This window comes from Strongyloides ratti (genome assembly GCF_001040885.1).
Source record: "Strongyloides ratti genome assembly S_ratti_ED321, chromosome : 2".
NCBI classification, from domain to species: Eukaryota; Metazoa; Nematoda; class Chromadorea; order Rhabditida; family Strongyloididae; genus Strongyloides; species Strongyloides ratti.
In genome coordinates, this window is record NC_037308.1 from 7,411,194 (window position 1) to 7,428,491 (window position 17,298).

At 22.5% G+C, this 17,298-nt stretch overlaps 6 protein-coding genes across 6 annotated transcripts; 4 read left to right on the plus strand and 2 right to left on the minus strand.

Annotated features, from left to right (window-relative positions):
- Positions 1 to 164: 164 nt before the first annotated feature.
- On the plus strand, positions 165 to 1,436 carry SRAE_2000237000 (Innexin family-containing protein; the record flags this gene model as incomplete). Its single annotated transcript, XM_024653432.1, has 2 exons — positions 165 to 345; positions 391 to 1,436. The coding sequence occupies 2 exons, from the start codon at positions 165 to 167 to the stop codon at positions 1,434 to 1,436; spliced, it is 1,227 nt and encodes a 408-aa protein (XP_024506909.1).
- A 2,101-nt stretch (positions 1,437 to 3,537) lies between these two features.
- SRAE_2000237100 (Growth hormone-inducible transmembrane protein) lies at positions 3,538 to 5,087 on the plus strand (the record flags this gene model as incomplete). The annotated part of the gene is made up of 4 exons (XM_024653433.1): positions 3,538 to 3,663; positions 3,702 to 4,519; positions 4,658 to 4,663; positions 5,078 to 5,087. 4 exons carry the CDS (start codon positions 3,538 to 3,540, stop codon positions 5,085 to 5,087), a joined length of 960 nt encoding a protein of 319 aa, XP_024506910.1.
- A 1,586-nt stretch (positions 5,088 to 6,673) lies between these two features.
- Positions 6,674 to 9,223, plus strand: SRAE_2000237200 (Protein-tyrosine phosphatase, receptor/non-receptor type domain-containing protein; the record flags this gene model as incomplete). The annotated part of the gene is made up of 1 exon (XM_024653434.1): positions 6,674 to 9,223. The coding sequence occupies one exon, from the start codon at positions 6,674 to 6,676 to the stop codon at positions 9,221 to 9,223; it is 2,550 nt and encodes an 849-aa protein (XP_024506911.1).
- Positions 9,224 to 9,313: 90 nt separating this feature from the next.
- SRAE_2000237300 (Protein-tyrosine phosphatase, receptor/non-receptor type domain and Protein-tyrosine/Dual specificity phosphatase domain and Protein-tyrosine phosphatase, catalytic domain-containing protein) lies at positions 9,314 to 10,112 on the plus strand (the record flags this gene model as incomplete). The annotated part of the gene is made up of 4 exons (XM_024653435.1): positions 9,314 to 9,364; positions 9,410 to 9,427; positions 9,464 to 9,701; positions 9,748 to 10,112. 4 exons carry the CDS (start codon positions 9,314 to 9,316, stop codon positions 10,110 to 10,112), a joined length of 672 nt encoding a protein of 223 aa, XP_024506912.1.
- A 3,862-nt stretch (positions 10,113 to 13,974) lies between these two features.
- Positions 13,975 to 15,522, minus strand: SRAE_2000237400 (Mannose-1-phosphate guanyltransferase alpha; the record flags this gene model as incomplete). Its single annotated transcript, XM_024653436.1, has 2 exons — positions 13,975 to 15,155; positions 15,480 to 15,522. The coding sequence occupies 2 exons, from the start codon at positions 15,520 to 15,522 to the stop codon at positions 13,975 to 13,977; spliced, it is 1,224 nt and encodes a 407-aa protein (XP_024506913.1).
- A 41-nt stretch (positions 15,523 to 15,563) lies between these two features.
- SRAE_2000237500 (CD59 antigen domain-containing protein) lies at positions 15,564 to 17,230 on the minus strand (the record flags this gene model as incomplete). The annotated part of the gene is made up of 4 exons (XM_024653437.1): positions 15,564 to 15,573; positions 15,798 to 15,844; positions 16,659 to 16,875; positions 16,923 to 17,230. The coding sequence occupies 4 exons, from the start codon at positions 17,228 to 17,230 to the stop codon at positions 15,564 to 15,566; spliced, it is 582 nt and encodes a 193-aa protein (XP_024506914.1).
- Between the last annotated feature and the right edge of the window lie 68 nt (positions 17,231 to 17,298).

Consider the following 17,298-nt stretch of genomic DNA (forward strand, 5'->3'; position numbering starts at 1 on the left):
AGACAAAAGAAAAAGATGACTACTGTCTTTTTTTTTTTTACTTTAGGATTAATATATGACTGTTGTATGGGGGTCTTTTTGTTATTTTTGTCATATCAATTAACTAACATTATATTAAATTAATATATTTTTATAGGGGTTGATAAATTTAATAAAATAAAATCATGTTAACATTACCAGACATTGTTAAAGATTATACAGCATTGGCAAGTGATGTTATCGATGACCATTTTGATCGTATAAATTGTGCTTATTCTGTATGGATTTTAATGTTTGCTGTGATTGCAACAACGACTGCCGTCTATGATAAGCCTATTCAATGTTTTCATAAATTAGATCATCCAGGTTAGTTTAAGGAAATATGGTATTTTTAATTATAAATTTTTAAAGAAAATTGGGTACAAGGATTAAATAACATTTGTTATGCCAACGGAACTTATGCTATCCCTAATTTTAACATATTTTTTAAAGCCTTTACTGAAAATGGAAATTTTGATTATCAGAGGAATGATGATATACTTAAACTTGTTAAAGAATATGATGGTTTTAGTATAAACTATTATCAATGGATACCTTATGCATTACTACTTCAATCATTTGCCTACTTTATACCTAAAATTATATGGAATGTCATTGTTAATTCAATGACTTTTGATGTTCGTAGTCTACTTAACAAAGTAGGGGAAATGAATAAGCTAGGGGCTACAATTACTGATGAACAGGGAGATGGTGTTATTGCTCATATCTACAATTTTCTAGAATATAGTTTAGATTTACATTTATTTTCTAAAGAAAGTATCAAAAATTCTGTACTTGCTATGGGACAATTATTAGTCAAAGCACTATATGTTATAAATGGACTTGGTCAATTTTATTTTATGAATTTTTTTGTCGCCAATGGAAATCATTTATGGGCATTTGAACATCTTTTTGAATTATTTGTAATGTATCCAAATCCCCCTCAAAAATATTTTCCCTACAATGCAATATGTAATACTGGATATTTTAAAGAAACTTATATATCAAATATTAATATTCAATGTGTTTTATCAATGAATATGATTAACTCATACATCTATTTGATTTTATATTTTTGGACAATTTTTGTTATCTTCATGTCTTTTTATAGTTTTATAAGAACATTACTGTGTTTTTTTAATCTTGAAATTAGAAGAAATATCCTAGTTAAATGGCTTAAAAATAATAATTCTATAAAAGGAATAACTAAATATAGTTTATCATTTGCAAAAGATGTCATAAAACATGATGGTTTTGTCTTGTTTTCACTAATGAAACAAAACTCTGGAAAAAGAGTTACTTTTTCTGTACTTAGGAAAATTTGGGAAACATCGATTGGAGAGTTAAATGATGAAATAGGTAAAAATTATGGTGATGCACTTAGAAAAGAGGCTAAAATTGTAAAACGAAAAATATAATTTTATATTAACTAATATAAATACTATTTAAAAATTAAATATATTAACAAAATATTTTTAAAATAAAATTAAAGTAAATTTTTTTTAAATTGTATGAATTAATTACCGTATTTATATTGGTAATCGGTAACATAAAAGAATACAAATATAGATTAACATAGATTTCTAGCGGTATTGTCAAAGTAGTTTTAAACATTTTTAATACAATTATATAGATTTTTAAAATAATTACCATTAATAGAATGTACAGATATGTTTTAAATATAAGGATGGTATAGTAATTTGTTATTCTAGATGACATTTAAAATTTATACTTAGAAAAATAAATTTAAAAGTTAAAGAAAGTATGAAGAAGTATGTTTTGATAATAGTTAAATTCTAGATATAAAATATGATATTATCACACTAAGTATTAATTTTAATTGTAACATAAGTTGATACCTACAAATTGTGGTATCTGGCCATTGTCTAATTTAAAAGATTTTTGATCAAAAGTGATAACAAATGTATCGTAATGTAAACTTTAATCGTGATCATTAAACAAAAAGATAATCGATTGTTAATATTTTCAATTAAATCAATTAATCATATGAAAGAAAATTGTATTTTAAAAGATAATTGAAAGAAAAGATATTTTTATTAATAAAACCAAATTATAAGTAAAAATTAATATTGTGTTAAAGTTAAATGATAGAATAGTTTATAGAAATTTTAAGTGATGTTTAATGTTATTAATTAATAAATAAAACTTTTTATTAAATTTATTTTAAAAATTAGTAATGCATTATAAAAATGAATATAATTAATTTTATAAATATAAAAGTTTACCCGCTCATTTTTATACCATTGTTTAATTTTATATAAATGTTTTAATAATAATTTATATAATGTATTCCTATTTAAAAAATATAATTAATATATACTTTTTATTTTAGTATAAAAAGTTTTACATCAAGATAAAAAAAAAAATAATTTTTGAGCATATAAGAGAAATGTTATAACTGATAAGAAATGAAAACAAAACTAAATTTTTAAGTGTAGCCGATAGTTTTGTCATATTTAATGCCCTATAGACATGTGGCTGTCATAAAAAATTAAGTCTGTAAAAGATGTAAAGTTGTAACAAAGAAGCAATGAAAGAATAACTAACCATTTCTGCCAATGCTTCTCCTTTATCAAAAATAACGTATTTTTATGAGATGGATGATACAAATATTTGTAGTAAATTGTCTTTTTAATACTTTTACATCTTTCTTAAAACTCATTTTAATGAGATTTATATATTTTTCTGTATCCTTTTAAAGTATAAAATAAATTTAATTTCATCATTATAAAGGTTTGAAAATAATATTTTAAATATCTTTTTCAATTAAATGTATATAATAGAAGAGATAAAAATTTTTATGTTATATATCATATAAAATAATACATAAAGATAAATATTTAAATTATATTTTAAAAAAGAAAAAGATTTGTAATAATTTAAATGATAAAATTATAAAATTATATTAAATATGTGTTTGTTTAAATTAAAATTAAAATAATTATGTTAAAAAAAAATTATATAAAATGTTTATTCATCATCTTTATATATTTTCAAAGAGATATCTTAACAAAAATAAAAAAACTTAACCTATTATCTTAACTATGAACGAGAAGTCTATCATCTATGTGTAATTTTTATTAACTTTAATTTAATAATATAATAACATAGATATATCATATTTTTAAAAATATATAGAATATCAGATATAATATGTAACTTATAATGAATTAAGTAACAAAAAGATTAATTACAACTAATAATATTCCATTATATAATCAAGTAATAATAATGCTTTTAAAATTATTTATTACTTTTATTATCATTTTTTTATATTTATTACTTTGTCATATATAACCACGAGATATATTATTGCAAAAAATAATTACTTCTTTTTTAAAATAATATTTATAAAAAAAATATAACTTTCATAATTCAAATGTTACACGCCTACCATTATAGAAAGATATAAATTATCTTAAAACGAAAATTTCGAAATATGTAAAATAATGTCATTTGAAATAATATCACAAAGTAAAATTTAATCATTATTGTGAAATGCTTACTAAATTGTTAACAACTTCAACTTGCCGTATAGGGCATTCTTCAATAAGATATTTTGCTAATAGTAGTCTTAAAAATGCTAGACAATCCTGGGGAAATATGAAGACTGCATTTAGAAATGTAAGTTTTTATTTATAAATTAATAAAATGTTTAGGAGTCATATACACATGTTGGAAAAAGCTTAAAAGAAAGACTTTTTGGACCAACAACAGGTAAACCATTTATTTATGGAACTTATGCCATAATTGGTGCTTCAACATTTGGTCTTGGAATGCTTGGATACTATGGACTTAGTCAACAAGATAGTTTAGCTTTAGCTTCAGGTTTATGGCCACAATATGTTCGTGATCGTTTAAAAGCAACATATGGTTATTTATTTGGATCATTAGTAGTTACTGGTTTATCCTCTTATGCAGCTTTTCATGTACCAATGATGTTAAATTTTGCTGCTCGTGGTGGTTTTCTTCCTTTCCTTGTATTTATGGGTGCTGCCATTGGAACAAGTGCAGTTTGTCAATCTGTTGATTATCAAAGTAATCCTGCTCTTAAACATTTAACTTGGCTTCTCCATACAGCTACACTTGGTGCATTTTTGTGTCCTTTGATTTTTGCTGGTGGACCAGTTTTACTTAAAGCAGCACTTTATACAGCTGGTATTGTTGGTGGATTGACAACAATTGGATATTCAGCACCTTCAGAGAAATTTTTATATATGGGAGGACCTTTAGCAATGGGATTAGGGTTTGTTATTATGGCTAATATTGGAAGTATTTTCCTTCCTCCAAATACAGCACTTGGAGCTGGATTGTACTCTGTTGTATTGTATGGTGGTTTAATTCTATTTTCTGCTTTTATTTTATATGAAACTCAAAAGGTTGCTAATAAAGCTGCTTCTTTTCCAAGAGGAGAATATTATTATACCCAATCATATGGAGGTTATAATGGCAATATGGGGCAATATAATACTCCTGATATGTATGACCCAATTAACGCTCAAATGGGTTTATATATAAACATTATTAACATATTTATAAGAATGGTTATGATATTTGGTGGTGGTAGTAACAGAAAATAGATTTTTTTTTCTAAAAAGAAACTGAATTTTCTTTTAAGAATAAAGTAAGGAATACATTAACCAAAATATTTTGATATTTTATTATGAAATGCATAGTAATACATTTTTATGATTGTTCTATGTATAGTCGTAATAAAAATACATAGTTATTTTTTTGTATTATTGTTTAGAATTATGAGAAAGAAAATTAGAAAATAATTAACTATAGGATACTTTTTTTTTATTATATTAGCGATGTCAAATGATTAGATAGATATAAGTATACGATATTTAGAAAAAATTACTATTAAATATCATTATGATTTTTGAATTCTTTGCAAGAAAGTTTATGTCTTGTAATATATTTAGATTAAATAAAGTTTTAAAAAAAAATAATTTATATAATGATGTAAACACATCTGCGATTTTTTTTAAATTGACTACAAATAAATTTGTCAACATTTAATACCATGTTTTAGAGATATATGAAAATCTTATTTCGGACTTTTTTTTATTTAGAAACTTTTATAGTAAATAAATATTGAAAATAAAATCATCAGAATAAGACTGACATAAAAGAAAATGAAAATTGAAGAAAAATTATTTTGACTTTGGTAATTTTTACAAAGTAGCTATTATGTTATCTTTAAAATATTTCTTATTATTTTAAATATTTTTAATGTGTTTTCATTAAGAATTTAATATTTCTTAGTAAATATATTTTGTAAAATTTATTTCATTTAACAAATAAACAATTAAAATATGTAATATTATATTTATTTTGGTTGATAAATGTATCAAATAAATATTCATGTTGAAATGTATTTTATGATAAGAATTTTTGTTTCTTTACCTTATTATACATTTTATGAAGGTGAATTTTATTTATTTGGATAATTTTTTTCTATATAATTTAACTCTTTCAAAAGTAAATATTTTTTAACATTTATTTATACATAAACGAAAAACTTTTTTTTTTGATCTTCTTAGATCATTATGATATAAACAAAAAAAAAAGCCAATAATTTACCTAAATTTTTTAATGATTAACAAAATGTTTAAAAATAGATTTATAATGTGATGGAAAAATATTGCTTTTTTAATAGTTCTTCTCCAAGTTGCTAGTGATCAAACACTTTTTTACACTGTCATTATGGATGCATGGTCAATATAAATTGCTTTTGAAAAAATCAATTAGAAACAGTCTGTACAAAGAGATTCACAAGCTATATTATATCAAGAACAATGACTGAAACAAAAAAAAGTTTTAGTCACAATTACTGATATCAATATATATGTTGAATTCTAAAAGTAAAGCTAAGAACATTTTGATTCAATCAAACTTGGAGCATGGGAAACTGTTGAAAAATTTGTGTTTAAATGAAGTATAATTTTATTTTTTATTTTATTCAACAAAATTAATTTTTAAAAATTATTTATTTTACTGAACCAATAGAAACATAATTTTAAAACTTGGTAAATTTATTTTAAATATAACTTTTTATAACGTTATTATTTTTTTTTAAAATAAATTTCTACTTTAATTTATCCAAAAAATTAACACTTTTTACACATTTAAAATATATCAGTTTTTTAATTAATTGGAATCATAACAAAATATGTACAATAAAAAATTAAAATAAATACTTTTAATTATAATTTTGCATATTCCAATTCGATATTTCATAGAATTTATAATATCTTTTAAGCTCATTACATATATGTTACTTGGTTATGAATTTATTTCATTATCAGATACCTTAAATTTAAATTTTTACATGAAAACGTTTTATTAGTATAATTTGATAAAGTTTAAATATTAATATTATATTATGATTATTTTTTGTTAATAATTTAAAATTATTGAATATAACATTCAAATTTTTATCTTTGATATAATATTTTATAATGTTGTATTTTTAACCAAATAACAAACTACAATGTTCCGGGTTTTACATCGCTTCACAATTATATGGCTGCTGTTTCAAATCATCACTTACTGCGAGGGAACTATTCATTCAGCTTTGTTTCCTTCCGTTTCTAAGAATATCAATGAAAGTACCTTTCCAGTTATTATGAAAGTTAATACCATATCAGATGCAATTCTTGTCAAATGTCCATCCAAGAAATACAGACATTCAAATGTTAATGATACCTTTAATACAAATGATTTGTTGGACAATCCACAATTAACATTTCGTACTGAAAGAAACATCTTTGTCTGGTCAACTTTTGTATTTAATGTAAATAAAGAAAATATAATTCTTTGTGGACAGGTTGCTATAAAACGTGATGAAGAAAATCATATGCATAAAAATTGGAAGTTTAAATTGAATTGGCAGTCTCAACCAAAACAATTAGAAATGGCAAAGAAAGAAAAATTATCAAAAACACTTCCTACACCTGATAAATGTGGCAACAATCCAGCTACAATTGTTAAATTTACCAGAGATAAACAAGATATTATGAAGCGTGCCAATATAAATAATGGTGAATTGAAGGAAGCAGAAGAATTACCTCATGCCAATAAATTATATTACTATTTTGTTGTTCCTGATGATAATTCTAGTCTGGAACATGTACCTCCTTGTGCAATTATTAGAGCAGTTAATGATAAACCAGAAATAAAAATTAATGGTCAAGAACATCCAGTATCTCCAAGGAACAACAAAATTTATGTTATTAAACGAGAAACAATGACGGAAGTCTTCAATATAAAACTTCACTTGATGTCTCCAGATGCTCCTGATTTTTATAAAGGTGAAAAAATTTTAATGAAAGAAATGAGATATGCAGAGTCAAGTATTGCAGACATACCAAATACTGATGAAATGATAATGGACAGTTTTACTCTCCATCAATTTAAAATACTGAAGTTTACCTACAACTATCCAACAATTGAAAATGATAACGTTGTAGAAAAAATATACTATTTTGGACCAATGAAAGATGATTATACACTTCCAAATCAGGACATATTATATCTGGCAAATGAAACGTCCATTCAACCAAATTGTACCATTAATGGAATCACATATGGATATTTTGATTCTCTCACTTATGAAAATAAAACTATTAAATTAAATGAATTTATTAATAATGAAAAGGATAATTTTGAACGTTCTGGAGATTATATTATTTTAAAAAATATTAAAATCAACATAATATTTTTAAATTGCCGTTATATTACTCCAACTGGAATAATTAAATTACCACAAACATTTATAAAAGGAAAAAAAGTATTTATGGGAAAAAATGAAAAAGGAGAAGAAGAATATAAATTAATACCAATAAGTGATGAATCAGAATATGAAAAAAAATTAGCTGAACAAGATCAAAAGATAGCAGCAATGAAAAAATCATTTTTTGAAAAACTTAAAGATAATATTGGAGCTGGTGGTGCATATGGAATTATAATTGGAATAATTTTAATTATTCTTGTCATTATAACAATTGCTGCTATATTCTGTTACATTAAATTAATAAGACCAATTATTATAAAGAAAAAAATTATAAAAACATATCCTAATATATTTGAATTATGGGATCAAATATCAAAAGAAGACCTAGAAACGTATTCTGAAAATGGTATAAAAAAAGAATATATTTCAGATGGTGTACAAAATTTTGAATATAAAAAAATAGAAGAAGGTGGTGAAGAAATTTTTACTGATACAATCTCTCTTTTTGATAAAAATTTGGTCAATTGTTTTAAAGATATTAATGAAGAAATAACTGCTTATTGTATTAATAATATATCACCAGAAAGAAAGTATATTATATCAGATGGACCAACAAAAGAAAAACTAAATTATTTTTGGGAATTACTATATCGTGAAAATGTTAAAGTAGTTGTTGCTTTTATTGATCAACCAGATAATGATATTTCAATTGATGATAAAAATTTTAATTATTGGCCAAAAAAGAAAGAAAAATATGGAAATGTAACTGTTCAATTTATAAAAAATTTATCAGTAGATGAAGCTTCTCATTTATCAATTACTAAATTTGAAATGACTGTAAATGTAGGAAAACCAAAAGAATTAACTCTTTTTCATGTTAAAAATTGGAATGAACATGAAATTCCTAGATCTGATCTTTATCTTACCAAGTTATATGAAGTTATTTCTCCATATACAGGTGGTAGTAAAATTCTTATTCATTCTTCACATCAACCTGACAATCGTGTTTATATATTTATGTATTTTTCTTGTATTTTTGAAGTTATGAAAAAAGATATAAATTCTACCAATCCAATGATAATTATAAAAAATATTCGTGAAAACTTTTATGGTGGAAGTATTTCAGCTATAGAATATACATTTATTATAAAATCTCTTATTTCATATTTTATGGAAAAACAAATGCTCATTGATTTAATAAATCATGGATTGACATTTACTGAACAATATAATAATTATAAATATAAATTTGATATTTATGAATCTTATGAAGATAGTTCTATTAAAAGTTTTATAAAATTTGTTGGTTTGATTGACTATGGAAAATTAAGATATTTTTATGAACGATTCATTAGAACACAAATAATTAATGAAAAAGTTTTAAACAAAAAATGTTCCCGTTTTTATTCTATTCTTAAAACAGAAAGAAAAAATAAGATATGATATCCAGAAATTCCATGTTTTGATAGAAATTCATTAAATATTGGAGAAAAAGATTCTACTAATGTTGAAGGATTTATTCATGCTAATGAAATGATTTATAAATATGGTGAAGGAAAAGAAAGAAAAATTATTATGTGTCAGGTAAGAATTTATAAATATTTTTTTAATATAACATACTTTTTTTAGGCACCATTAAAAGAAACTGTCGATGATACATATGATATAATTTTTAAATATTAGATTGAAGTTATAGCAGTTCTTATTAATGAAAATGAATTAAAGAAACAAAATAAATGCTATCCTTACTTTTCTTTAAATCTCAAAGATAATAGTTCTAAAAATTATTCACTTACAAATAAAGGTGGTCAACTTGATAAGAATAAATGTTATTATGAGTATGATTGTATACTTACTCAATTGTCTACAAATAAAACAAAAAACTTTAAATTACTTCATTATATTAATTGGCCTAATAAAAGTAAGTTTTTTTAATTTAAAAACATTTTTTAAATTATTTTTTTTAGATGTACCTTCTGATAAAAAATCTTTCAATGGATTTTATAAAAGATTAATTGAATTAAACAAAAATGATTATTTAATGATTCAGTGTAGTTCAGGTGTAGGAAGAACTGGTACACTTGCATTAATAATCTATATGATCGATATGATTAAATTAAAAAAATCATTCGATCCTATTAAATGCTTAGATTATGTCAGACAACGTCGCTACAAGGCAGTACAAACTCCAAATCAATTTTTCTTTGCTCTATCTTTTCTTTATGAGCATTTCAAAAATCGGATAGTTGCTGTAAATACTGAAATATATGATAAATTTATGAAATTAGTACAAACATTACTTGAAGAAGAGAAAAAAACTTTAAATCAATAACTTATATATTATAATATCATTTTATAATGAATTGTTTTGTCACGAGTACACACAAAATATTGTGTTTTTAATTTTAATTAAAATAAAAACTTTAAATAATCTTTTTTTACCACAATGAACAAATGACTTAAATTGATTAATATTTTTACTTGTAACTAGTATAAAATAATTTTATTATCATATTAAAAAATCTTAAAATTTTTTAGTTAATTTAATTAATTATCTTTTAATTGAAAAATAAATTAAACAATCAAAAAAAGTAAATTTAATAGCAATAATTTGAAATGATAACTTATATCAATAATGAATTACTTTTAAAATTTTATTACAATATCTGTATGTATAAATTTTCAATATAATTATCAACCCTTACATTGCAGTGTAGAATGATAAATATAATTTAAAAGAGAAAGATAGAAAGTGGCAGTGGTGTCTTACGCTCATATCCTGCTGAATGCACCGGATCCCGTCCGATCTCCGAAGTGAATCAGCTGCGAGCTATCTTAGTACTTGGATGGGAGACCTCCTGGGAACCGTTAGTGGCGTAAGTCTTTTTTATTTTATAAAAATAATAACTATTATTTACATTGAAAGATAAATATTTTTTTTAAATTTATTTAATATATGTTGAACTAATTAAAAGTTAATATTTTTGATAAAATTGGAACCATCAATTAATCACCTTTAGTTGAAAATTTATTAAATATTTCTATTACTTTAACTGGACAAGATAAAATTGTCTTTAATTAAATTGTTAATGAACTTTAAAATTTGTTCACTTCTGAAAATTATACATTACTTAAAATAGTTATGTAATTTTTTTCAAAATTTACCAAACTTTTATCAAATATTTAAAATTTTATGAAAAATGTTAATATATATACATTGGATCATGAACAATATTATATGATTTATTCCAAGTTAGGGTTTACCTTTTTGCCAATAACTTCCATTAGATATTTAATTGTAAAAAAAATTTTGTAAATTTAATTTTTTTGAAGCATTCTTCAATATTTATATCACAGACCTTACATTAATTTTTCAATCAAATGTATATTCTGAATCTGAAAAGTTTGAACTTGTTTATAAAATTATTTTAAAGATATCTGTCAAATTGTTAAGTTTGAAAAAAGAACTCCTTTCATAGAAAGAAAAAACTTTCATTTTTGATTTTTTTAGATTATTTTTGAAAGAACAAAAGAAAACTAAATATATATTTTTTAATTGGCTTAATTTTAGAGTCACTGACGTACTAAATTTTTTTTGAAAATTTGAATATTATACATATGTAAAATTTTTATCAAATTTACAATAACGATTTAATAAATTTTTCAGGTTTAATTTTAGTGTCACTGACGTTCTAGAAATTATTTTTGAATATTTGAATAATATAAATATGTATATTTTTTTTAAAATTACAAAGTTGGTTTGATAAAAATTTTTTTTACTAAAACATGAAATAAATAAAGAAAAGTAAGTAATTAAAAATTTTTTTTTAATAAAAATTAAAAAAAACAACTTTTTTTGGAATTTGAATATACAACTATAGTCATTCGATAGCCCATGAAACGTGGTGAATTTTGAATATAATCAACAATATTCGAAAATTAAAACTTCAGAAGTTATAAGGATTCAAAGATAAAGGGCAAAATTGGGGAATATTTTTATGTAAATTTCGACTTCTATGATACAATAAGATATTTTACAAATAAACAGTTGTTTCTAGATCAATTTTTTACAAGAAATTCATTAAGCCTATTCACATCTTTATAGGACTTATGAAAATGAAGATAAGATAAGAAATATATTTAAAAAAAAGTTTTAAGAATTTAGTGATAACTCAAGTTTATGACGTCACAGGTTCATGAAACTTGATGCGCTGTGCTTCTTTTATAATTTAAGGTTTACCTTACGTTGAAAACATTTTAAAATTTTCAACCGTTTTTGAAATACTATGCTTGGTATTTTTTCGCGCGTAATCCATTGTCACCATTTTTTTATATCTCGCAAGTACTTAAAGATATAAAAAATTTTTAAGGTGGACCCCATATGAAAAGTAATTTGAAGATGTTTGCAAAAATCTGATTTCATTTATCTTGATTTTGAAGCGAGATATAAACAAAGGCGAAAATTTTTCTAAAATATTCATTGTTCCCGACTTTTCAATATCTCAGCAAATAATTGTCCTATGAAGATGGGATCAGTTTCATTCGATTTCTATTCAAATGTTGGTCTAGAGTAATAATTTATAGAGCTATAGCATCATTATTTTCAGAGATTCAGAAAGTGGCTGAAAATATTCTAGATTTCCGACTTTACCTCTAAAAATGTGAACAAAGAAAAACAACTTTTTTTGGAATTTGAATATACAACTATAGTCATTCGATAGCCCATGAAACGGGATGAATTTTGAATATAATCAACAATATACTAAAATTGAAACTTCATGAGTTATAAGGATTCAAAGTTGAGGGCGAAAGTGGGGAATATTTTTTTGTAATTTTCAACTTCCATGATACAATGAGATATTTTAAAAATAAACAGTTGTTTCTAGATCAGTTTTTTACGAGAAATTCATTAAGTCTATTCACATCTTCGTAAGACTTCTAAAAATGAAGTTATGATAAGAAATATGTATAAAAAAAGTTTTAAGAATTTAGTGATAACTTAACTTAATGAAGTCATAGAACCGTGAAACTTGATGCGCTGGGCTTCTTTTACAATTTAAGGTATATCTTACATTGAAAACTTTTTTAAATTTTCAACCGTTCTTGAAATACAATGCTTGGTACTTTTTCGCGCGTAATCCATTGTCACCATTTTTTTATATCTCGAAAGTGGTTAAAAATATAAAAATATTTTGAAGGTAGACCCTATTTGAAAATTCATTTGAAGTCGATTGCAAAAATCTGATTTCATTTATCTTGATTTTGAAGCGGGATATGACAAAGGGCGGAAATTTTTCTAAAATAATCATTGTTCTCGACTTTTCAGTATCTCAGAAAATACTTGTCTTATGAATATGGGACTAATTTCCTTCGATTTCTTTTCAAAAATTAGTCTAGATTAATAATTTTTATAGCTATAAATATCATTATTTTTAGAGATTCAGAAATTGGCTGAAAATTTTCTAGATTTCTGATTCTACCTCTAAAATTATGATAAAATAAAAACAATTTTTTTTAATAAAAATTTTATTAAAAATCTTCTACCATTTTTCTTAATTTTATTTTTATTTATTTATATGATAATTTTGGTTATTTATGCAAAAAATTTTTTCTAAAATTTTTTTTAAACTTTTTTTACTGTTTATCAACTATCAAATATTCAAATCACTATATATTTATTCAAATTTTTAAATACTTTTTTATTTTATTTTTTTTTTAATTTTACACGTCAGTGACTCTAAAAGAGATTCCATTTTATTATTAAATATTTGACAATACATTTCATGATTTTTTTATATATAGTTATAGTAAACATACCTGGTTTTCTTTTATACTACTGTTTAGAAATATGGGAAAGAATATTATATCTTAATTAAGCACAAGATATTTCAGTTATTATTATTAAATGTCATTGTCATTTTAAAATTGTTCGAAAACAGTATGTTTACTTTTAATATTTTTTTTATATAAAACTATAAAGTAAATCTTCAAGAAATGTTTTACTTTGTCAAATAATAATAAAAAGTGAAATTAATTAAAAATAAATGAAAGATTATTTAATTGATAATTTTTAATCCATGGGATTAAAAAATAAAAATATTCAAAAAAAAAAAATAAATTTTTGTTTATTTAAAAAATATATTTTTGGTTACAATGGAATGTTATTATTAAATATAAGTTATAAAATAAAACAATTAAAGAATGATTTGGTTTTTAAAACTAGATGTTAATTCTTTGAATGGAAGAACTACACAATTAAGAACAACAGATTCGTCTGCAACATGAACACCTGAACCTAAAATTGTTAATGATGGATTTAATCTGCCATCATTATTAAATAAGACTTTATTATCTAATTTAGCAAAAGGAATATTTGGATTTGGAGCAATAGAAGTACCCTCAACTCTTGCCCAGCATCCTACTTGACTTCCCCAACCAATTATACTATGAAGAATACATGAATGTTGTTCAATAACAGAATTTGACAAAACAATTGATTCTTTTATTCTTACTCCAGGTCCTATAATAACATCACTACCAATTGAAACATTAGGACCAATTTTAGCTGTTGGATGTATTTTTGCTGTAGAATCAATATAAACATCACCTTCTATATTACAACTATTTTTTTCTTTACTAGCCAATCTTGTAGGATGTTTTTCTTTGTATAATCTTAGGTAATGCCTATTAGCATACAATGCTGCTCCAGCTGTTTTTGTCTGACTCCACCATCTTTGAGTATACAAAGCACAAAGTGAATTATTTGAAGCCATTTCAGGAAAAATATCTGTTTCAAACCAAATTTGTTCATTTCCAGATGTTGTTTTAAAATTTTCAATTGCTTCAAAAATAGATGGTTTCAATAGATATATACCACATGATATTCTTGTTGAAACAAATGTTGTTGGTTTTTCAACATAATGAAGAACAGTACCATTTTCATCTGCCACAACACACCCATAATTAATAGATTGATCTCTAGTTGCTTCAGTTGTTAATATTAATCCTTTTTTATCTTTTTGTTCATTTAAAAAATCAACCATTTCTGTTATTGGTAAATCTCCACAAATATCAGCATTAAGTACAAAAATTTGTTCTGGTTTTGAGTCAAGTAATTTATCTTTGAAAGCCAGAATACCACCACATGTTCCAAGAGATTCCTCTTCCTGATAATATTTTATAGGTATATTATATTTTTTTTCTGATTGAGTTATAAAATCATCTAATTCTTCTTTTTTATAAAATCCAAGTAAAATAATTTCGGATAAATTTGATGACTCACATAATTGAGAAATATGTTGTTCAACTAATGGTATACCAGCAATTGGAAATAAAGGTTTTGGAACTTGAAATGATAATGGACGAAATCTTGTTCCTAGAATATTTATTTTTTTAAAAAAAAATTGTTTTATTTATATGATATAATTTTAATAATCAATATCATTCTTTATGTATATATATATAAACCATTTTATAACTCCAATGGAGCTGTTCTTACAACAAATGCAAAAATAATGACAGGTAAAAACAAAAAGAAAGTATAAAGTGAAAAAATTGCAAGTGCCGCTAATATTGCCATATTTTTTTTTTTTTAAATTTTTAAAATAGTTTAATAAATATGAAGTAAATTTTAAAAATAGAATAAAATGTTTAGATTAAAATGAAGGAATATATAAAGTGATTTTAAAAAAAAAAATACCTTTTTGTGCACCACCAACTAATATAACAGCTTTCAAGGACATGTTGAATTGTTAAAAGTTTTATACTTAATATTCAGGTCAATCTATAGAAATCTAAAATTAATTAATTAGATATATATAGGAAAAGGGTTTTATAATTGATGTATTAGATATAGGTAAAAATTTTATTAAGATAAATATTTTTTATATGTATAAAAAAATATATTGTAAAAAAACATTTAAAAGAAATATGATATTCATATAAATTTTATATTGAGTAAATATAATAATAACTTTTTTTCTTAAAATAATAAATTGATTATTTATTATTTTTATACCTAAAAATATAAACATCAGATGTTCCACGTACTTCTTGGTGAGGTGTCTGTTTGTCATATCTATTTTATACATTCTAAATATAGGTTAACAAATTTCTTATAATTAATAATCAAAATAGTATAAAATTATTATTTATTATTCAAATTCGTGTATAAATAAATTTAATATTATAATATTTAAAAATTTTAGTCTATTTCAAAATGATGGAAAGAAAACTTTTTTTTTTGTTCATAAATAATAAAAAAATGTTTCTAAAAGAGTTTGGAAATAAGCTATTAAATTTAAATAAAATTGACTTCTTTTTTATATAAAAATTGTAATATATTTGAATATGAAAATTAAATAAAATATAATTTTTTTTTTACTATAAAAACTTTCGAAAATATTTTATTTTATGTAATTGAGAAATGGTAATTTAGTAAATTTATAAATTATATTATTTTATAATTATAAAGATGTGCAAAATTTTTTAACAAAATTTGTCCTATTTTAATAGATATAAAATTTACATAGTTCTTTGATTTTCAAATTTTTTAAGATTATAATTTATTCTTGATAAAGAAAAGTATGTCTTTAAATTTAATAGTTAATTTAAAAATAGATTTATATTTCTGATAATTAGTTTAAAATTAATTTGTTTATATTAATAAATGTTATGAATTAATATTCAAAATTTACTAACTTATTTACATATACAATACTGTAGTTTAACTTATGAAATAAATGTTAAAAGTTAATAAATTTTTAGAAAAATTTAAATAAATTATTTATTAAATGTACGATTTTATAAAAAAACAAATACTGAAAAAAAAAGATATTGTAAAGGGAATGTTTGAAGAACTTATTTCATTTGTTCCAACCTTTTTATTTAAATGTTGAGAATTATCTTTTTCTTTATATTTATTAATAATTGATTTATCATATTTATTAAAAGATTGTTCTGTGACAATGAATGCTCCCTCTTCATGTGATTCTAATTTGTCATTATTTTTTTCTACTTTATTATCATTAACAAATTTAAAAGTATTTAATTTGAATTTTTCTAAATCATTACATAAATTACTTTTACATTGGCATCTTAATTAAAAAGTAATTGTTAGTTGTTTATTAAAGTATAATCTTACCTTTCAAGTTTTGCCCCTCCTGGTGTTAATTCACTTTGGTCGCATCCAGTAAATTTATCCTCTGAACATCCAGTAATAATAAATTGTGTAGTGTGATCAAAAACACGAGCTTTAACACAAGCTACATGATTTTTAGTACATGCTACAACCTTTGATTTACAAGTTTCATTATTAAATGAAATCCAATTTTGTGTTCCTTTTTTTCGAATACCACAATAATAACATTTTAATACATTTTTACAATATATTTCCTCAACTACCACTAAGAAGTATATAATTATAAGAAAACATAATAATTTTGAAAACATAATAAAATTTCAAATATTTATAAATATAAAATATAGTAAATATCTAAAATTTATATATTAATAAAATG